Source organism: Protopterus annectens, chromosome 2.part0 (genome assembly GCF_019279795.1).
Source record: "Protopterus annectens isolate FY-2018-M chromosome 2.part0, PAN1.0, whole genome shotgun sequence".
NCBI classification, from domain to species: domain Eukaryota; kingdom Metazoa; phylum Chordata; order Ceratodontiformes; family Protopteridae; genus Protopterus; species Protopterus annectens.
The window spans coordinates 1,678,075,216-1,678,098,861 of record NC_056728.1 but is presented as its reverse complement, the minus strand read 5'-3'; the positions used below and the strand labels follow the sequence as shown (position 1 = coordinate 1,678,098,861).

Genomic DNA, 23,646 nt, shown 5'->3' with positions numbered 1-23,646 from the left:
ATAATTTCATCATGTGGATTCATTATCCTTATCTGTTACCATCTTAATTTCTTTATTGGCTTCTCTTTCTTTTAGGTTCAGGACAAGCTGACAGAAGAGGTTGAAAGAAAGTCACTTGAACTACAGGAGATGAGGCGGAGGGAGCAACTTATTAAAGTAGACTTGGAACAATCACAGGCTCGGGTGAGAACAGCAAAACTGAAACAGCATTTAAGCAAAATCAAGCAATATGTATTTTAAAACTATTTATATTAATGGCAGCAGGCAGACTTTAGTAAAAACATAGGTTCATAGGTAAGTATTAAGCTATCTGCTCAAGGGCATTTATAAGCCTAGCCACCCCTTAGGTTAGTTCCCTAATTCCTCAAATTTATAAGCAGCTATTACAAAAAGACATTATTTTTAAAGATAATAGCTTGGTATCCTGTTATGAGAATGCTGTAGTCATAACATGGACTTACGCTGCATTTTTTTTTACCACAGATTTATCTATTATTCAAACCATATCCAATACAAAGGAGTTTGTAGATGGCTATAGATCAATTAAGCCACAATACTTTCATTGACAATTTCACAGTTAACACCAAAAATCAGAATTTGTAACTAAAATTTTGCTAAAAGTGCTACATAAATATAATGTGAAGCTAGACTCACTTGCAGTGCATAAATAATTAAGAAGAGTTTTATATGGAGGAGAATAGATGCTCCTACACCCCAGAATTCCGTGCATTCCGTCAGACCATTTGTTGTATGGCAGAAAAATATTGAAATAATGCTGTCGATCACATTGTACCTCATCCATGACGTATTTATCTAGGCCCACTTGGCAGCTCTGGTTTTATGGTTACATACTTCTCTAATCTGCAAACACATTTTATACTCATATGCTTTCATTAGCACTGCCCATTTCTATATTAAGTGAACACATTTGTGGGAAATGCTTCCTTTCATTGAACAAGGTAATCACTGGTTGCATGTATAATAAAAACAAAACTATAAAAAAGAACATTAAATGTCTGGATTCAAACATACCGAGGAATATTTCATGTGGAGATGTGAGCACTTTTGCTCAGCATGCATCAATACATAACACACAAACCAAGGGCTTTCATCAAGGCACAGATTGATATGGGTGTTCTCCCATCTCCCTCCACTCTGAGGGTAGAATGCCTGGTCCAACTTCCCCTTATTTGCTCCTTTCCCTGCCTGACCTTTGTTCTCGATAGTGTCAGGGCTGACCTCCTATCCAGAGTCAGTATCCAGAGTCAGTATCTTCTGCACTGAGTGCTGCCCTGCCTTCAATGCTGAAGCCTTCTACTCAACTCTGAGGTCTTTTAATTTTAGTGGTTCTCTGGATAGGCACCTCAGTATTGATACTTTAGAGCCGTTCTTGGACTGATCACATATGGTTCCATTTTCTATGTCAGAGTCATTGTCTTTCAAGGTGACAGTGTTGATCCATTCCTCAGGGTCTGGTTCAGGGATTCCTTCATTGAGGCAACTTGTCTCTGCTGCACAGGGTGCACTAATGGCACTCAATGGTGCCTTATCAGATCAGGCAGATGGGATAATAGTGAGTTTCATACTCTCTCCTTCTAGAATAGTTACAGAGGCTTTGTCAAGCCTCTCCTTCTAGAATAGTTACAAAGGCTTTGTCAGTGTCTGCTCTTCCCTTGGACAGGCTTTGTTAGTGTCTGCTCTTCCCTTGGACACCCTTCCTTCTTTGTCTCAATTCTCTCATATATCCCAGGGTCAGAGCCAAACTGATGTCTTTAAAAGAGCTGCCTAGATGTAGGCCAGTCCTCTAGTGACTCAGATTCACCATCAACTGAGGTTCTGTGGACTCCCTGGATGAGTCAGTCACTTTGGATGCTGACTTGGAGGATAAAGAAGGGTCCCACAGTACCCTCTGGAGGACCTCAGCTTAAGTGAGGCTTTAGAATTCATGCACCAGAGGGAAATTGGTCCGCAGATCCTCCCTGTCAGAACATTCAGGTCCTTTTTGAGGCATGCAGTTTGGTTCCCTCTACTTCTTGGGTGGTCTGTCTGGCAGACCTTATCATAGAGCTAGCCACCAAGAGGGCATGGCTGGTGTCAAGTTCATCTGATAGCATACCAAGGAAGACCAGCAAAATTCTTTGGCCCCCCTCCAAGGCAGCCTCTTTTGTTCCAAGAATTCTTTAGTTGATTCCATCATGCGGCAGTGTCTACCAAGAATTAGCTGATGGATGATGCACCCACTGTCCATCTGCTTAACAAGAAGTTTAGGGCAACACACAGAATGGGGAAGTGGGCATATGCTTCAGCCACTTTTACTTTAAGGGCTTTGAAGTATGCCACTCACATGACCTGATTTCAGGAGGATCTGGCAGAACAAGCTTTATCTTGTCTGAAAAGGCTGTCCATTACTGAATCTAGAAAACAACTAGAGGTCACCTTGGGCACAGAGAAAATGCAGAAGTGTAAACAAGTTGGGAAGATATTGTCTGCCAAATGTGTTAAATCTGAGATCCTCCTTCCCACCATGATCATATAGTAGGAACCAAAAGAGGTCCAAGTCCCTATGGTTTAGATGATCCTGGCATCATCCCTTTGAGTCCACCTCTGACTAGGGAGGTTGTGGCAGAGGTGGCCTCTTTATTGAATACATACCCAGAGGTTGAGGATGTCCACAGAACCAGGGATATCTGGGCTTGTCTCTGAGTGGCAGAATAATTCTCCAGGCTGCTTATCCCTCTACTTACCTGCATGAATGGCCATTATGCAGGATTCCTTAGTAAAAGGGATAATATCCAGAAACTATTACATACCCTTTTCCCATACTCTCTTCTTTAGAAAAAGCTACTGCTAAACATTCCACCCCGTCAGCAGGAAGTGGCCAGAAGAGAAATCCTCTCTTTTCTTTAGAATAGAGCCATTGAAGAGGACTCACTGGGACAGACAGGGTCAGGTTATCATTCCAGGTACTTTTTGGTTCTGAACAAAAACAAATGCCTCAGACCTGTTTTGGACCTAAGCAATCTCAACCAGTATGTGTGAAAAAGACCCACTTCGGGATGGTGATGATGCAAGCAACCTTGCCTTTTCTACAGGCAAATGATAGAAAGCGCTGTATCAACATCCAGAATGTTTATCTCCACATCAAGCTTTTAAGACTTCCAGAAGGTTTCTATGCTTCCACCTGGAGGCTAGTCACTCTCAATTCAGAGCCCTGTCCTTTGATGTCAGTATAGCCACCCAGGTGTTTACCAAGTGTATGACCATGGTAACTGAAAACTTCTTGATCAAGGTTTTCACATACCCAGAAGACTGTCTCCTCATTGTCACTTCAAAGGAATCCCTTATCAAGACCAGGAACTACTTGCTCTATCTTTGCCTTCCATGGAAATTCAGTAAACTATGAGAATTCACAGCTACATCCAACACAATCTATTCAGTTCGTCAGATGCTACCAGGACACAGGGTCCTGAACCATTTTTCTCTCACCAGAAAGAGTACAGTCATGAAGGCCTGCGGTTTGGAATCTTCTACAGTTTTCATCTCCTCCAGAAGTTATCCTGAAAGTTCTAGACCTCATGGTATCTCCTGTTCTAATGGTGCATCTAGCCTAGTTCCACATGAGGAGCTTATAATGGCTGCTAAGAGAAAAGTAGTTGCAAATGAAGGACTCTCTTTCATTGCTCATCTAAACTACAAATCTATGCAGAAGTCAGGTTCGCTGGTGGTTAACCTCCCTGTTTTTGTTACATGTAAAGAACTTCCTTTTGCCCAAATCTTTAGCCATAATGATCATGGACATCTCTTCTTTGGGGTGAGGGGCATATTATCAAGAGATAATGACCCAAGGTACATGGTCAGATCAAGACAACAATCTTCATATCATTGTCCATGCATTGCAGGAACTGCGGGACTACTTGCCTCTAGGGGTGATTTTTCTCCAGAAAAAAGACAGTAGTTTGGTACAATAGCAAACAGGAAGCTATGAGAATACAGCAATGAGCAATCATTTTGCTTTATTTCTTGACATAAACTCACATTTCCAGGAAGGTCAACTATCTTATCTGCAGGCTCAACAGATCCATTTTCTTGCCTTAAGAGTGGTCTTTCAATGAAAGTGGCAAATCAGATCTTTCACCACTGGGGCTACCCTTACCGTGATCTTTTTGCCTTTCCAATGAACACCAGCTGCAGCAATTACTGTGCTCTAATTCCCCCAAAGAGACATTCCCTGAAAAATTCTCTAGTTGGAGAGTAGTCAAGCAGGCTGTTTTATGCCTTCACCCCTTCCCCCTCATGTCCATGTGTCTACAGAAAGCAATCATATACAAAGCCATGGTGATTGTCATCATTCCATACTGAGCCAGACAAATCTGGTTCTCCCTTCTCAGGCCTCACATCAGGGTGCCCCCTTGTCTTTTGGGTCCCAAATAGGATCTTTTTTCCCACCTCTCCAGCTCACTTCACCTGGATCTCATCAACCTCAAACTAACCATTTTATTTCTCCAGTTCCAATAATGGTCATAGACTCTTCATTGTCTCAGGAGGTAGTTCATATCCTTTCCAACTCCTAGAAGGCTTCTACTCATAGAGCAAACCTTATTCCTTATGGCAATATCATCAGTCAAGAGAGTTTCTGAGCTACATTGCACTCTCCTCTGCTCCAGATTATCTGTATTTTAACAAAGACAAAGTCTGCTTATGTACCAATCCTTCATTTTGTCCCAAGGTGGCATCTGAATCTAGCCTAAACTAATCCATACATCTGACGGTGTTCTTTCCCAAGCACACAAACAAGGGAGAATATTTGCTTCATACCTTGAACATACACAGACAGTTGGGGTTCTGTATTCATAGAACCAATCCCAACAGGAAGGACCCTCCTCTGTTTTCTGTTCTTTGCCCCAATAAATTGGATTCATAAATCTCCAAGATTAATTTGTCCAGGTGGATTTCAGATTGTATAACATTTGTCTGTGCTTCCAGCAATTGTCCTTTACTACTTAGAACAAAAGTTCATTCTGCAAGGCTTGATTACAACATCTGCTGCTTTTTTCAGGAGTTCTTTTGTGGATGAAATTTGTACAGCTGCTACTTGGGCTTCTTTGCTCACATTTGCTAAATGTTATGAGGTGGACACATTTTCTAGATCTAAAGCATCCTTTGGGGCCACTGTTCTCAAAGGGTTCCTGTCGTGATACCACCCAATGGATAAGTAGCTGGGTTTTCTGACCCAACTGTCAGATCAGATAGATAGAATGAGTAGGAAATGGAAGTTATGTACTTACCATAATGCTGGATCTTTCTTATTTATCCCTTCCCCATATCCCCTTTCCAAAATCTAGATTTGAAGGATCTGTATGACTTATTTTCCTTAGAGGATCATATATTCTCTGTACTTTAGATCAGCAACCTCAATCTGAGGAAGCTTCACAACCAGATGCATTATGAGAAGGAAAAAAATTAAAGGTGCTTGAAGTTTTGCTGAGTCAGATCCAACAACTTACTCTAGGACCCAGCAGTTATACTAAAAAGATGAGGCGAAAATATCCAGCATTATGGGAAGTACATAACTACTGTTTATAATAATTCACTAACCTCCAGTAAGCTTTCAACTCATTATCATTTGTAGAAGATAAAGCATCTTCAGTAGCTTTTACTTTACCTTCTACAGGGTGTAAACTATGTATATCTACTGCATGTCCTAATTATTGCAATACTTTTTCCAAAACATTCATATATTGTTTTTTTTATGATGCAGTCCTACATCTGTTAGTCTGGTCAAGATTTTGTTTATGTCTGCAAATATTTCTCTGGTAAAGTACCAGTATGTGGGATATCATAAAAAGTAAAGGACAGCATGTGGCACATTTTGTAATAAACTATTTAACTATCTGCAGGTCTATGAAATTTGACAGGTACAGCTGTTAATTTGAAAGGAAGATAATCATATGTAAACAATTCGTTGTAAGTATTTAGGGTTACATATTTTACACTGATGATCCAGAAATCATTTGTGGCTCATATCTAATGTGTACCACTCTTGACACCATGGTAAGAATGATAAAAGATTTTCCACTTGAGTTACAGTGTATTATTTCAAAAACACTACTTTTTACTCTACACACACAGTATGTTTGGTTTTAATTTAAATATATCTAAAGTAGCCTGTTCTGAATGTTGTAAAGGAGTAGACTTTTTCAGTTTTAACAGTTTTTTTTATTCCTTCAACTGCCACACTCATGGCATTAAAACCTATCTTGATCTTACAAATATGGATTTATCATCTACTAAACAAGAATACCAACTGCACTTCTTTCCAACATACCTATTTTTTCTTTAAATATAGCTTTATTGGGTTTCAATCAGTTCACCAATACACATTTTCCCCAAAAAAGAAATCAAGTAATGCATTTTGATTCTTTTTTCATTAAGAAATTTGTGCTTTCTGTTGAACTTCTGATTATGTCAGGAAAGGTTAATGTTTTTAATTATGTTCGTTTTTATGTCATATTTGTCTATATGGTTAATATCTGTGCTTCTCACTGTATGTGTGTATCAACAGCTTTCACATCATCAAATCTCACTGATTTTATATATTCTCCTGTATACATTTCCAAAATAAGATGAGCTTGCTGCAAAGATGATTTCCTTATTTCACTAAATTTACACACTATGGCCAGTATCAGATTCAGAATTCACCTGTGTGCCTTCTATATTATTTTTTTTTTTGTAGATGGAGGCTATATCTGCTATGTAATGAAAATGTTTGCTTTGGATTCTATGTACTGCCTTCATTAAATACAATATTATGTTACTGAACTGTACTTAACTTACTTTCACCTCTTTTAACAAAGGGTTTTTCAAAACATATATTTTTTTCTAATGTTGTTGTTATATACCCCATGCTACAACAGAGTATGGCTTATGTTCTGTGTAGATTTACTTTGAGAAGTTAATGTGGGTTTTATCAATGCACCTCCAATAAGCTTTAGTTTGGAAGAAATCCGTACTCTTACGACTGTAGCCTTTTACTCTTTTACATGTACTGTTGCCTGTTTTACAGATCTTGTACATTTTTATTTAATGCTTCCTGTTCTAAAGCAATATTTAAGGCCTTTTCAAATGTAATGTTATTTTCTGATAATAGCATTCTTTGTAATTATTTGTATTTCTAGGAGGTCTTATAGATGCTTCACAGCAAAAGTTTTTGATGTATAAGAAGGTGAAGGTTTATCTGGAAACCTCTCCGAGCTTCTCAGTCCAGTCTTAGACTTCAGCCAGAGAGTATCTTAGGATTCTGGTGTCTATGGCATCTGTGATCCACAGGATTCCTCTCACTAGGTTCTACATGTGAAAGATTCTGTTACCTAAAATCAAATGGACCCAGTTCTTGAATCCTTTAGATTTTCAGATACTTATCTTTGGCTTTGTATTAATGGAACTGCACTGGTGAAAAACACATATACAAGGCAGTTATGTAACCCCCCACACACACACACTTTTTCTCTTCAACCTTCAAGTCAGTCTTTAACTACAGACATGTTAGAATTTCTTTAGGTGGCATTTGCTATGAAAGTAAAGGTGCAAGGCCTGTGGGATTTTTTGGACAGACCAAAGCACATAATTTTGAAAGAGATGTGGGCTATCGTCCATGGCATTTAATCTCTTCATCATCCATGGTCCCCTGGACATCACCAGATGTTTACAGGCTGCCTGTGATTGCTTGGGATTTACCTTCTCAGCATTATTTTTAACCCTCCATGTGCACTATATTCTGTCTGAGCAAAATATAGTAGCAGACAAACCAAGCAAGACAAGGACAGACCTAGTGAATGCATTTTAAATGAGGGGAGTCTTCCAGGCAGTGATCCAGTTCTGGAGAATACCACAAATAGATATATCAGCTTTCTTTCAAAACAGACAACCTAATAGATGGGACTTTGGTTTAATATCTCATCCAAAGGACTCCAGCCTTTCCATTGATAGCCTGGGTACTTCTGAAGATTCAGAAGGATTCTCCAAAAAAATATTTGCGGTGACCCACTTATGGCCCAAACAATATTGGTTCTTCCTTTTTAGGGAATTGGCCAAGGGTAATTATCACAAGCTTCCTCACTAGCTGGGTCTATTCACACAAGACAAAGGGAGTTTGATATACCCCAGTCTGAAACATCTTCAGTTATCAGCATCGATTCTGACACCATGTAGGGATTCCTTTTTAGAGACGTGCAGCAGGTACTAAGGGAGGTAACAAACTCCTTCTACTAGAAAAGATTATCTTGATATGTGGAAGAATTTTCTAGTTGGTTCCTATCCAATAACTAGGGCCCCATATGGGACTGCATCACTGGTACAAAGTATTTGAGTGAGTTACTAGCATCTGGCCTGTGCACTACTTTGTCAAGGTACATTTTGTGGCCACTTCGGTATGTATGCCGATAGATCCTTTTCTTTCTTCAATATTTTCTTAATAAAAGAGTTTCTGATAGAAGTGTTTCACCTGAAATTACTTTGCAACCAGGTTTCTCCTTCCTGGGATCTTAACTTTCAGCTGGAATATGCACATTGGGCAGATTTAAGGTTTATTACATGGAAAACTGTTCTTGACTTTGCTCTGACATCTGCAAAAAAGTATCTGAGTTGCAAACTCACTTGGTGGGTAAACCCAGTTTGGTCTGCCTTTGGGTGGCAGTAAGAACAAATTCCTCATTCATGGCCAAAGTTGTTTTAGAGTTTCTTTGAATCATGCCATCAGCATCCCAGTTCTCTATCCTAAATCTGAAAACCATGGAGAAAGGGTTCCGCATATTCTGGACATGCATAGACAACTCAGGTACTACCTTGATGGAACCAAGTCCTTTTGAAAAGCTGTTTCCTTCTTTCTTATGTTGGGGTGAAGAAAGGCAACCCATGTAAAACAGATGATTTCCAGTTGGTTGTCCTTGGCTATTACCTTTTGTTATGTTCCCCATGATAAACTAGTTCCTGGAAGTATCAAAGCACACTCTCTGAGGGCCTTGTCTTCTTTGATGGCATAGTGAAAAGGGGTAGATTCTAAATCTAAAAGCTTTCTAGAGACAATTACATGGTCCTCTCTATATAAACATACATCAATTAAATTCTGGATTTTTTTGTCTAGAATAGCTCTGTGACTGGCTTTGCTGGGGCCATTCTCCAGGGGCTCTTGGATCCATATCCTTCCACCAAGTTGGATAGATTTTGGTAATCAACCCATATAGCTTAAAGGCTACTGCAGCAGTGGGAGTTTTGAACATAATACCGTTGTATAAGTTACACTTACCCATAACAGCAGATGTTCAAATTCTTCACTGCTGTGGTAGCCACACCCACCTACCACACCCCTAGTAGTGTATACAGTTATTGTTCAGAAATAGCTTGGTGGCTATTTCTTGTTTGTTTAATTCAGGATGACTATGCTACTTCTTAACTTTTAGACAAGAAAACCCTGAAAATTTTCCACCCTGACTTCTGATTTTCCCTCCTCAGGACTGTCCAATCAGCAGTCATAGTGGAAGTGTGAGAGGGAGCCAGAGTTTTTGGAAGAAAGACGGTTGTTGCATCTTGGGCACAACACATTCCATACATTCTGCTACAGTGAAGAATTCGAACATCTGCTGTTATGGGTAAGCTGAACTTTATACTTGCATCTTGTGAGAATAGAAGGAATATTTTGGCATATGCTTCCTTTTGTGAGGTGAAATCTGCTTTATGCAAATTGGTTGCTTGTGTGTCCCAAGTGACTACCCACTGTTTGAAAAGTGCATATGATTCTGCTGATGCCACTGTAATTGTTATGAGGAGATTTGCCTGTATCCTCAAAATCTCCCAGTGGATGTCAAGAATTAAATGTTGAATTCTACCTTAGATAGAGACCTAGTTTTTGGAAATTCTGCTGCAGTGGCCATTAAAAAGTGTGATGGGTGAGGAAAGCTGATTCAAGGGATCTCTCAAAATTTTCAGCCTTCCTTCTCCAAGTTTGCCAGGGGATTCAGTGCTCCCTCTACAATTTTTTTTAAAAGCAAAATAAACAGACCAGCAGGCTACTTTTAAGTAAATATTTAAATAGCAATGGAAGGGAGGATCCAAAAAGAAACCAAGAACCCCCCAGAACAAAGGACAGTCTAATCATTCTGAATGACTAGGGAGGGTCTTCCCTCCCTCCCTGGCAGTCCATTAATGCTTCCAGAAACTCTTATCTCCATTTCTCTCTTTAGTAATAGTTTCAGACAGATGGGTTCTGAGAGCAATTCATTAAGGCTCCAGTTGAGAAAAGGAGTCTCTCCCGACTTTTTCGGGGATTCCTCCATACCCGCTAGACCAGATACTTCTTTTTTTCCCTGTCATTCAACATATGCTCACACAAGGGGTGACAGACTTTGACCCTCTTTCTCGGTTAGGGGAAGGGTTTTATTTAAGGATGTTTCTTGTGTCAAAGAAAGAAGATTCTTGGAGACCAGTTCTGAATCTTTCCTTTCTGAGCCTGTTTGTGATTGTGCCCAAGTTTACAATGCTGTTATTCCACAACTTGTTACCCCTTATTCTCCATTTGAATTTTCTGGTAACTTTAGATTTAATAGATGCATATTATATTCCTATTGATCAAGATTTCAAATGTTTCTTTAGGTTTTCTGTGTTTGGATCTGATTGTCAGTTCTGTGCATTACAATTTGTTTTATCTTCTTCTCCAAGAGTATTCACAACGAGTATAGCTCCTGTGTTAGCCTACTGCAGACTGCAAAGTATTTACATTTTTCCTTATTTAGATGATGTGCTTATTTTTGCAGTGTCTTTCTCAAAGTTTCAGGAATCTTTTACTTGAGAACTGGACCTCACACACAGGCTGTGATTCAAGAGAGCATGCAAAAGCCTTGTCTAACTCCTTCTCTCAAGATTGTTTTCTTGGGATGTCTCCTGGACATCTCGGTTCAAAGAGCATTTCTTCCAAGGGAAAAAAAAAGATCTGTATTTAGATCTAGTCCTGGTGCTTTCCACTAATACTACTCAGCAAGGGAGTTCCTCAGGATTCCAGGTATCATGGCATCCTCAGTACTTAGGGTACCCATTGCAAAACTCCCTATTAAAAAAAAAAAAAACTCAGACATGCTTGAAACTTTATGGTCCCAGCATTAACATCTCCTGAAAATTCAGATTTTAGTTTTGGGGTTTGTGAAATGGGAGATTTTGTGATGGAGACACCAAACTTTTCAGAATATACAGTAGATCTTTCATTATCCCTTCCTGCTCCAGCAAAGTCAGTCACAACAAACACCCCAGACTTTGCTTGGGAAGCAGTATCAATAGGAATGCAAACAATGTAAGGTATTTGGAGCAAAAAAGACAAATCAAAACACATAAACATAAAAGAGATATTAGCTATTATGTATGCTGTCAACACTCTCTATCATCTGTCATTCCTGGGACCTCTCCAGGTATTTACAGACAGCAACACAGTGATGTTCTACAAAAACAAGCAAGGAGAAATCAGATCTTATCCACCGTGCAGATTAGCCACATAGATTTTCAGCACATTTTCAGTTTACAGGCATCTTAATACAGTCTGAGCAAAATTGTATGGCTTACAAGATAAGCAGGACAAGGACCAACCCTCACTAATGGAAACTGAATCAGAGGGTTTTCCAAGATTTAATCCAACTGTTGAAAACACCTCAAATCAATATTTTTTTGCATCCATTCACAATAATCAGTTGGCAAAGTTTTATTCCAGGACTCCATACAAAAAGGTATGGAAGACAATTTTTTTTTTTTGTCTTTTCTTTAGGCATGAATGTTTCTGTATACTTTTCCACCCTTTGCACTAATATCCAAGGTAATTCTGAAGACCTCTCCAAAATCATTATGGTGACTCCCTTCTGACCCAGGCAACAGTGATTTTCCCTTCTTTTGAAAATGGCCACGGGCAATTACCATAAGCTTATCACTTGCTTATTGTACTTATTTCCTTGTTTCACTTGAAAGAAAGTTACTGTTTGTCGTTTTAAGTTACCTGTAACACATTGCATTTAAGTTACCTGGCACTTGCTCACTAAAGCAATTATATAAGTCAGCACTAAAAAATTAAAAGCACTACACCCTCACAAACTCCCCTTAAGTACCTTGTTCCCAATTGGCCCTTTTTTCAATTATAAAGGAATTCCCAGTACTATTCTAGCATGTCCAAAGGTCAGTTGTCAATCTCCTCTCTGGTCCAGCTGGTGAATCTGGGAATCTTGAGGCAATGTTACAACTGCCTCATGTACACAGACAACCCTCTCCTCCTCCCAACAAATTCCAACACATGTGAGAGATGCAACCATATACCCAAACTGGAGGCTAAGCTCTCTCAACTCAGTACTGGCGTAACCAGTCAGGAAGAGAAGGAAACCACACTCACTACAATTCCAGTCTCACATAGACTTACCACGACAGCAAACCAAACACATAAACGCACAAAAACATACTCGGAGGCTCTAAATTAAAATCTGCCTAAGCAACAGAGACCTGCAAAGCAGACAACCAAGCAAAAGCTACCCAAAACAAAACACGTGCAACACATAGCTCACAAAGCCAGTGTGCCGAATAGTCAGAGACCTTAAGGCTAAACAACACACCTGATACACTTGTAATAGGTGACTCTATCGTAAGGCACACTGACGTCCCGCCCACCAGGCTGAACAAGGAGAAGGTCATGGTGAGATGCCTGTCGGGTGCTAGGATCCGCCACATAACACAAGCACTCATGTCACTCCAAGGCAAGTACAAATATGACTCGGTCATTGTCCATGCTGGTGTGATTGACCTGAGATGTACCTCCCTGGACTACATGAAAAGAGACATAGAGGAGCTCTCTGAGCATGTAGCCCAGGCTGGTATGACCCTGACCTTGAGTAGCATCTTACCCTCGCCAAGAATGATGCCACAATATGAAGACAAGATGATCAATTTCAACAATTGGCTTAAGTATTGGTGTCATTCAAAGGGGATCCAATGCATGTCAGCCTGGGATGACATGCTCGACAAGCCACGGTGCTTCACTAGGGACGGCTTGCACCTGTCACCCCTGGGCTTTAGGATATTGGCAAAGGCTCTTGCTTCCCCTATAGTGCCTTTTTTAGGCAAGGCTCAAAAGACAAACCCACCTCCATAGGAATCACAAGGGATAAGAAACTAAGAGTAATGCTACTCAACGCCAGAAGTCTAAACCTCAAGATGCACGCACTCGAAACTCTCCTTAGCATGGAGAACATCGATATCTGTGCAGTAATAGAAACCTGGTTCAAGGCTCCCGAGAGCACCCCAGCACTACCGGGTTATACCTCATACCATGCTTTTCGGCCTCAAAACTTGGACCGGACCACAAAAGGAGGGGGAGTATCAATATTCGTCAAAGATACCCACACCTCCAGGTTGGTGGCACAGCATGAAGCATCAGAGACTATCCATGTGCAACTAACAATGGGTAAAACTGCCTTCCAGTTTATAGCCTGCTACAGACCACCCTCCCAAACCTAGGAACCCCACTCGGCTTTCCTGAGAACACTGGAAAATATGAAGGTCTCTCCAAACACCATTATATTGGGCGACTTCATCTACCCAAACATAGACTGGGAGCATTACTCTAGCTCCAACACCCTAGCCCAAAGGTTCCTAGAATTTATAAACTCAAATGCTATGGAACAACTTGTTAACACTCCCACAAGAGGGGAAAACATACTGGACCTGATCATCACCAACATGGGGACTCTATGCTCCAGACCAGAAGTGTATCCCTCACTGGTAAGATCAGACCATAAACTAATCTCACTGGATATTCACATCCCGACCCCACCCTCTGCCCAGAAAACCACAGTGAAAAACTTCTCTAAAGCAAATTTCACACTCCTCAAAACCGAGGCGGAATCCTTCAAAGCCCCCGAGCCTGTGGAAAATACGGCCCAGACTGCAGAATGCTTTATAAACGCATTCTATGAACACCTTCAGGAATGCATGGATCATGCAATCCCAAATAAAACCAAGACCCAATCCTCCAAAGGCAGACGTCCTGTCTGGTGGACCCCAGCCATAAACAAACTATACAATAGAAGGAGGAAGCTACTACATGATAGAGCAAAATCCCAAAAAGGGAAGGCATCTCTGATCAGTATTAGCAAAAAACTATGGGCACTCATAAAATCGTCTAAGGCCAGCTTCGAGAGAAATATTGTACAAGACACTAAGGATAATCACTAGGCTTTTTTTAGTTATATTAGGAACCTGGGTGGGAATTCCCAGATATGCCCAGAATTAGTCCAAAATGACAAAAAATACATCGAACCCACAGACATTGCCAACATCCTAGCTGACAGGTTCAGCGCAAACTTCTCTACCCCCCCCACCAAAAGGGCAAATATCTATCCCAGCAGAGTGCTGCCCCCCTGACATCTCCGATGCTCAGGTAAGAGCCACCCTCTCCAAAGCAAAAAACACAGCATCAATGGGACCAGACAGTGTCCTGGGCTGCGTCCTACATGAACTCCAAGAAGAGCTAAACCCAAACATAATACTACTGTTTGATCTCAGCCTTACTACAGGATATGTACCCAAAGAGTGGTGTACAGCAAGAGTGGTCCCTCTACACAAAGGTGGTGCCTCAACGGATCCTGGAAACTATCGCCCCATAAGCCTGACTAGCTTGGTCTGCAAAGCTATGGAAAGGATCATCATGGACCTCATAAATAAAGATATTGGGGACCTACAGACACTGGATCCTACCCAGTTTGGCTTTGTTAAGGGCAGATCCTGCCTCTTAAACCTGGTCAATTTCTTTGAAACAGTCACCAAGGCCATTGACGAGGGGAAGGTGGTCCACACAGCCTACCTGGACCTCGCAAAAGCCTTCGATACAATACCCCACTCGGGCATTATAGATAAGCTCACCAGCTTAAATATAAACCCCATGTCACTAGATGGGTTGCAAACTGGCTCAAGGACAGAACACACATGGTTAGAATTGCTGGAGCCATGTCAGACTCCAAACCAGTTACAAGTGGCATCCCACAAGGCTCAGTCCTGGGACCTCTCTTGTTCGGTATATATTTCTTGGAGGTACAGGCCAACATGGAAGGACTGTGGCTGACCAAGTTCACAGATGACTGCAAACTGGGTGCCATAATCAACTCTCCAGTCGACACAAGCATCCTCCAAAAGGGCCTCATAGAAACAGACAACTGGTGCCAGAGCCATGGTCTCAAGCTACACGCCAAAAAGTGTATAGTCATCCCCTTTGGCAAAAACAAAGTGCCCACAAATTACCACATAGGTGGTAATCCATTAAGTACAGAAGAAGTAATTAGGGACCTCGGGACCCAAGTTGATAGCAATCTCTCATTTGACAACCACGTGGCCAAAGTGGTTAGAAAAACATTTTATATAGCCCACCTAATCATGAAGGGATTCACATCTAGATCAGGGGAGGTCATCGTGCCTCTTTACTCATCCCTCATCAGGCCCATAATTGAGTACAATGCCCCTTTCGGGATGTACCTTAGCAGACACCTGCAGCAACTGGAAAGACCCCAAATGTACCTCACCAAGAGAATCAAAGGGCTCAAACAGATGCCATGTGCTGCCCGGTTAAAGAAACTCCAGCTCTACTCAGTGGCATACCGCCTGCTCAGAGGCGATCTGTGCCTGATGTATAAAGCCATGTCCAACCTGGAATTAATAGACATGCTGCACCTCAGAAAATCCAAATCCCATCGAGCTACGCACTCGAGAGACTTGAACCTCAGCACTGAAATAAATAGGACATGCTGGAGGGACAGATTCATAACCCAGATGCTCCCTTCACTCTGGAATAAATCCCAGTCCAGGTTAGGCAGAGTCCCTCATTGACTCTCTTCAAGAGGAATCTTGATGAGTGGATGGGAGATCGTAAGTTTACCCTGGGTATCACTTCTGTGTCACTGTTAGACAGAGGCACAGTATACTAACCTTGAAAAAGGGCATAGCAAAATTAATTTAAAATGGGTGGCGAAAGCCAAACCCACTCTGGCTAGGCTTATAAATGCCCTAGGGCAGATAGCCTAGTATGAACCTATGAACCTACCTCACAGACTGGATTTCCTCACACAAAAACGGGTGCTTGATACATCTTGACCCAAAGTAACTCCATCTGACTGCCTGGATCCTAGAATTTTAATACCTTTTAATAACTTTTAGGCACCTTTCTTCTGAGGGTGTGCAGCCGGTATTAATGGAGACAAGAAAACATGCTACTAGAAAATCATATATTAGGAAATAGAAGAGATTTTCTAGTTGGTGTCAAAAAAAAAAAAAGAATCAGCACTCATTCAGGGCTACATTTTCAAGCTTCAATGATACCTCTAGTCTTTGCTTTGCAGCACTTCCAACCTGCAATAATTTGATGTGGAATCCCTTCCTTCTACTGGAACTAACACAGGTATATTCTGAGATATCTCTTTAACTGGTGTAGGTTTTTCCTTTTGTTGCATTCTTAGAAAATGTTTGTATATTTAGAGATTTCTAAGCCTGCACTATAGTCTTTGTTGGATGCATGCACCTTGAGGTTTCTAAGACCATTCCTTGATCTTTATTGTATTGCTATACTACAACGAATGTTCCTGGTGCTTACTCACCCCTTCACTGGGTTAGGCAGCAGCATATCTGTAGGCTTATTCACCTGTAAGTTTCCATCCCCAGAGTGAAGAATTACTTACTATATTCCCATTGCCTCCACCACTCTTAAACTGATAGAAATCTTTCCTTGTTATTATGTCATGTGTTAGACAGAGAATGACAGTAACTGGATGGATTATTGTCCCGGACCAGTCTGTTATTTCTTTCTGGCAGGGTAGTGTTTCTTATTGTCACAAATGCATACAACTTCTATTGCTTTCTTAATAATATTTTACTTACATACATATTGTTGTTTTATAAAGTTCACATTTACTGAGTCTGACAGTCCTTGCAGTTCTGTGTCATCAGTTAAGACACTGCACTTAATTAACCTGACAATTACTCAGTAACAGAATGCAGTTTGAACCATATAAATAGTTAACTTATCCCATTCTAGAGGCATACATCATTAGTAATATGCTTTTTACAAAGGCCATAGCTGTCATAGTTGTAACAGGATAGCTATCACTAGTACAAAATTTTGACTTTTTCTTCCGCATTTTAAATTGGAGTATGTCTACAGCTGATAGAGTGAGGAAGGCCACATACCCCTCACTTTAAATGGCTACCATGGAGACTGTTGCCTACTAAAGCCATGTCTGGTGTTAATAGATGACACGCTGACAGATTGCTGATTACACAAAATCATGTTCACTGATGGTTTCAAGGTAACTAGAAACTCTGGCAGACAGAAAAAAAAATATTTAGAGTAACAAGTTATTTTTATCTGGCTGTGTGAGATTGCACTTACCTCAGAAATACCATTGTGAGTTTTTTTTAGGTATGAAGTTTAAATGATAATAGTTGGTGTGCTTCTGATTTCATTTTTCCAAGTCTTTTGGGGTTTCTAATATCATGATGGGAATGGACCCCATTCCTAAGTCACCAAATGATTTAAAGTCATTGAAATTAGTATTGTTTCAGTCTTTATATTACCTAAAAGTGTTCTTCGCAGCACCTGCAATGTGCCCACAACTGACTCCTTCTGTAATTCATATGAAGTTATATGTATTGGTAGCGTATCTAAATATGAATATACATTCTTGTTTATTAGACCTATTGCTTTTACCACTACTGATACTGAGTATCTTTCTTCCACATTGCTCTCATTTCTGCCTGCAAATCCTGGTATTTTATGACTTTGTATCTGTCTGTACTTAAGACACTTCAATTTCAATGATCAATGCTACTTTTGTCTTTTTTCCTGGACTAATGCATCTGGTTTTCTTGCATCATATTCTACAGTACTTTGTGATTCATGTTTCCAATGCTTCTCAAGTACTTCAGAACTGTAGTGTTTGCACAATCCCCAATGGAACAGTCTTGCAACATTATTCTGCCTTTCATTATACTGGCCCTCTGCCATGAGTGTATCACACCCAGCAACAAGATGTCTAACTGTTTCAAGTTATTTTTTTATGGAATCTGCATTTATTTGTTTTTCCTATATGTTCAGTGGGTGTTGTAAACCAATGTATACATAGTCCGCTATCATGGGCCATCATTAACCATTAATCTTTTGTTTTCAAATCACAACTCTTTAACTATTCCTATGTCAAATCCTGATCAAAATAAAGTTGTTCCAGGAAATCTCTGTACTTGCTACAGACTTTATGCCTTTTCCACATTTCTTTCCTTTTCATCTGATCCTTTTTCTTATATTCATTATTTCGTATTTTGGCACATTCAGTTGCTGCCTGATTTTTGTCTACTTCTGGTTTAATTTCCATTCCCGCTTGATACTGATATGCTTCTATCATACTAAAATGGGAAGTCATCTTAGACTTTTTCTCCTTATGTTTTTATAAACTTTCACTATGTTTGTATCTGGTGAGGTCAGCAGATATGCATTCAGTCCCAAGATTGCAGATCTAAACATGTAATCGATTTCAGAGACTCATACCTCTTTCAGAGTGAGGAATATATAGGTTCATAGGTTCATAGGTTCATACTAGGCTATCTGCCCTAGGGCATTTATAAGCCTAGCCAGAGTATGTTTGGCTTTCGCCACCCATTTTAAATTAATTTTGCTATGTCCTTTTTCGAGGTTAGTATACTGTGCCTCTGTCTAACAGTGACACAGAAGTGATACCCGGGGTAAACCTACGATCTCCCATCCACTCATCAAGATTCCTCTTGAAGAGAGTCAATGAGGGACTCTGCCTAACCTGGACTGGGATTTTATTCCAGAGTGAAGGGAGCCTCTGGGTTATGAATCTGTCCCTCCAGCATGTCCTATTTATTTCAGTGCTGAGGTTCAAGTCTCTCGAGCATGTAGCTCGATGGGATTTGGATTTTTGAGGTGCAGCATGCCCCTTAATTCGGGTTGGACATGGCCTTATACGTCAGGCAGAGGTCACCTCTGAGCAGGCGGTATGCCACTGAGTAGAGCTGGAGTTTCTTTAACCGGGCAGCATATGGCATCTGTTTGAGCCCTTTGATCCTCTTGGTGAGGTACTTTTGGGGTCTTTCCAGTTGCTGCAGGTGTTTGGTAAGGTACATCCCAAAAGGGGCATTGTACTCAATTATGGGCCTGATGAGGGATGAGTAAAGAGGCACGATGACCTCCCCTAATCTAGATGTGAATCCCTTCATGATTAAGTGGGCTATATAAAATGTTTTCTAACCACTTTGGCCACGTGGTTGTCAAATGAGAGATTGCTATCAACTTGGGTCCCCAGGTCCCTAATTACTTCTTCTGTACTTAATGGATTACCACCTATGTGGTAATTTGTGGGCACTTTGTTTTGCCAAAGGGATGACTATACACTTTTGGCGTTTAGCTTGAGGCCATGGCTCTGGCACCAGTTGTCTGTTTCTATGAGGCCCTTTTGGAGGATGCTTGTGTCGGCTGGAGAGTCAATTATGGCGCCCAGTTTGCAGTCATCTGCGAACTTGGTCAGCCACAGTCCTTCTGTGTTGGCCTGTACCTCCGAGAAATATATACCAAACAAGAGAGGTCCCAGGACTGAGCCTTGTGGGATGCCACTTGTAACTGGTTTGGAGTCTGACATGGCTCCAGCAATTCTAACCATGTGGGTTCTGTCCTTGAGCCAGTTTGCAACCCATCTAGTGACATAGGGGTTTATATTTAAGCTGGTGAGCTTATCTATAATGCCAGAGTGGGGTATTGTATCGAAGGCTTTTGCGAGGTCCAGATAGGCTGTGTGGACCACCTTCCCTTCGTCAATGGCCTTGGTGACTGTTTCAAAGAAGTCAACCAGGTTTAAGAGGCAGGATCTGCCCTTAACAAAGCCAAACTGGGTAGGATCCAGTGTCTGTAGGTCCCCAATATCTTTATTTATGAGGTCCATGATGATCCTTTCCATAGCTTTGCAGACCAAGCTAGTCAGTCTTATGGGGCGATAGTTTCCAGGGTCCGTTGAGGCACCACCTTTGTGGAGAGGGACCACTGTTGCTGAACGCCACTCTTTGGGTACATATCCTGTAGTAAGGCTGAGATTGAACAGTAGTTTTATGTTTGGGTTTAGCTCTTCTTGGAGTTCATGTAGGACGCAGCCTGGGACCCCGTCTGGTCCCATTGATGCTGTGTTTTTTGCTATGGAGAGGGCAGCTCCCACCTGAGCATCTGAGATGTCAGGGGGCAGCACTCTGCTGGGATAGATATTTGCCCTTTTGGTGGGGAGGGGGAGGGAGTTTGCGCTGAACCTGTCAGCTAGGATGTTGGCAATGTCTGTGGGATCAGTGTATTTTTTGTCATTTTGGACTAATTCTGAGCATATCTGGGAATTCCCACCCAGGTTCCTAACATAACTAAAGAAAGCCTTGTGATTATCCTTAGTGTCCTGTGCAATTTTTCTCTCGAAGCTGGCCTTTGACGATTTTATGAGTGCCCTTAGTTTTTTGCTAATATTGATCAGAGATGCCTTCCCTTTTTGGGATTTTGTTCTATCATGTAGTAGCTTCCTCCTTCTATTGTATAGTTTGTTTATGGCTGGGGTCCACCAGACAGGTCGTCTGCCTTTGGAGGATTGGGTCTTGGTTTTATTTGGGATTGCATGATCCATGCAGTCCTGAAGGTGTTCATAGAATGCATTTATAAGGGATTCTGTGGTCTGGGCCATATTTTCCACAGGCCCGGGGGCTTTGAAGGATTCCACCTTGGTTTTGAGGAGTGTGAAATTTGCTTTAGAGAAGTTTTTCACTGTGGTTTTCTGGGCAGGGGGTGGGGTCGGGATGTGAATATCCAGTGAGATCAGTTTATGGTCTGATCTTACCAGTGAGGGATACACTTCTGGTCTGGAGCATAGAGTCCCCATGTTGGTGATGATCAGGTCCAGTATGTTTTCCCCTCTTGTGGGAGTGGTAACAAGTTGTTCCATAGCATTTGAGTTTATGAATCCTAGGAACCTTTGGGCAAGGGTGTTGGAGCTAGAGTAATGCTCCCAGTCTATGTTTGGGTAGTTGAAGTCGCCCAATATAATGGTGTTCGGAGAGACCTTCATATTTTCCAGTGTTCTCAGGAAGGCCGAGTGGGGTTCCTGGGTTTGGGAGGGTGGTCTGTAGCAGGCTATAAACTGGAAGGCAGTTTTACCCACTGTTAGTTGCACATGGATAGTCTCTGATGCTTCGTGCTTTGCCACCAACCTGGAGGTGTGGGTATCTTTGATGAATATCGATACTCCCCCTCCTCTTGTGGGTCGGTCCAAGTTTTGGGGCCGAAAAGCATGGTATGAGGTATAACCTGGTAGTGCTGGGGTGCTCTCGGGAGTCCTGAACCAGGTTTCTGTTACTGCAGAGATATTGATGTTCTCCATGCTAAGGAGAGTTTCGAGTGCGTGCATCTTGAGGTTTAGACTTCTAGCATTGAGTAGCATTACTCTTAGTTTCTTATCCCTTGTGATACCTATGGAGGTGGGTTTGTCTTTTGAGCCTTGCCTAAAAAAGGCACTATGGGGGTAGCAAGAGCCTTTGCCAATATCCGAAAGACCAGGGGTGACAGGTGCAAGACGTCCCTAGCAAAGCATCATGGCTTGTCGTGCATATCATCCCAAGCTGACAGGCATTGGATCCCCTTTGAATGACACCAATACTTAAGCCAATTGTTGAAATTGATCATCTTGTCTTCATATTGTGGCATCATTCTTGGTGAGGGTAAGATGCTACGCAAGGTCAGGGTCATACCAGCCTGGGCTACATGCTCAGAGAGCTCCTCTATGTCTCTTTTCATGTAGTCCAGGGAGGTACGTCTCAGGTCATTCACACCAGCATGGACAATGACTGAGTCATATTTGTACTTGCCTTGGAGTGACCTGAGTGCTTGTATTATGTGGAAGATCCTAGTGCCAGACAGGCTGCTCACCGTGACCTTCTCCTTGTTCAGCCTGGTGAGCGGGACGTCAGTGTGCCTGACGATAGAGTCACCTATTACAAGTGTATCAGGTGTGTTGTTTAGCCTTAAGGGCTGTGACTGTTCGGCACACTGGCTTTGTGAGATATGTGTTGCACGTGTTTTGTTTTGGGGTAGCGGTTGCTTGGGTATCTGCTTTGGAGGTCTCTGCTGCTTAGGCAGATCTTTATTTAGAGCCTTCGAGTATGTTTTTTGTGATTATGTGTTTGGTTTGCTGTCGTGGTAGGTCTATGTGAGACTAGAATTGTAGTGAGTGTGGTTTCCTTCTCCTCCTGACTGGTTATGCCAGTACTGAGTTGAGAGAGCTTAGCCTCCAGTTTGGCTATATGGTTGCATCTCTCACATGTGTTGGAATTTGTTGGGAGGAGGAGAGGGTTGTCTGTGTACATGAGGCAGTTGTAACATTGCCTCAAGATTCCCATATTCACCAGCTGGACCGGAGAGGAGATTGACAACTGACCTTTGGACATGCTAGAATAATATTGGGAATTCCTTTATAATTGAAAACAAGGGCCAATGGGGAGCGAGGGTGTAGTGCTTTTAATTTTTAGTGCTGACTTATAATTGCTTTAGTGAGCAAGTGCCAGGTAACAAGTGCAATGTGTTACAGGTAACTTAAATGCAAAAACGACAAACAGTAACTTTCTTTCAAGCGAAGCAAGGAAATAAGTACAGTAAGCAATGCAGATATCACTAGGGATCCACAGAAGCGCTGAGAAGCCGCGTTTTAGGTGGAATTAGCATTCCAGTGAAATAACAAGCATACAAACAAAGCTAGATTCAGCAGGCCTGGATCTAGTCTATGCTACAGCAAACAAGGTGTACCAATTTCAGTAAGATACAGTTCAAATATTCAGGCACTATAAACCTTTAACCAGAAATTCCCAGCTCAGAAGGGCAGAGTCCAGCCTCTCCTCCCACAAGAGTGCATACCACGAACCTTCTTAATGTAAAATAACTGGCCTGAAGCCCAAGTGCTTAAACCAGAGCTAATACACTTTAAGAATAACAGACACTGAGCTCTCAATCAGCAGTTCCCAACTTAGAAGGATGAAAGCTACCTGTCCTGCCACCACAGTGCATGCCACAAACCTTCCTAATGTAGAACAACTGGTCTGAAGCCCAAGTGCTTAATCCAAAAGACTTAGAATGAAAGCTACACTTTAACCAAGTTACTACCAAGCAGTAATAAATACAACTGAATACTTTAAATAATGCCTGGGTTAGTGCTCAAGTTATACAAACAAAGCTAGATTCAGCAGGCCTGGATCTAGTCTATGCTACAGCAAACAAGGTGTACCAATTTCAGTAAGAAGAAATTCAGATATGCATGCACTATAAGCCTTCAACCAGAAATTCCCAGCACAGAAGGGCAGAGTCCAGCCTCTCCTCCCACAAGAGTGCAGACCACAAAACCCTCTTAATGTAAAATAACTGGCCTGAAAGCCCAAGTGCTTAAACCAGAATTAATATACTTTTAGAATAACAGACACTGAGCCCTCAATCAGCAGTTCCCAACTTAGACGGATGTAAGCTACCTGTTCTGCCACTACAGTGCAGACCACAAACCCTCTCAATGT

The 23,646-nt window shown here is 41.5% G+C and overlaps 1 protein-coding gene across 1 annotated transcript in view; it reads left to right on the top strand.

Annotated features, from left to right (window-relative positions):
- Positions 1 to 23,646, top strand: part of FHAD1 (forkhead associated phosphopeptide binding domain 1) — a gene marked incomplete at its 5' end in the record, with an annotated part of 2,130,934 nt that overhangs the window by 301,569 nt on the left and 1,805,719 nt on the right. The window contains one exon of the mRNA XM_044060429.1: positions 76 to 183. Coding sequence (XP_043916364.1) covers positions 76 to 183 — 108 coding nt within the window. The remainder of the gene's footprint in view (positions 1 to 75; positions 184 to 23,646) is intronic.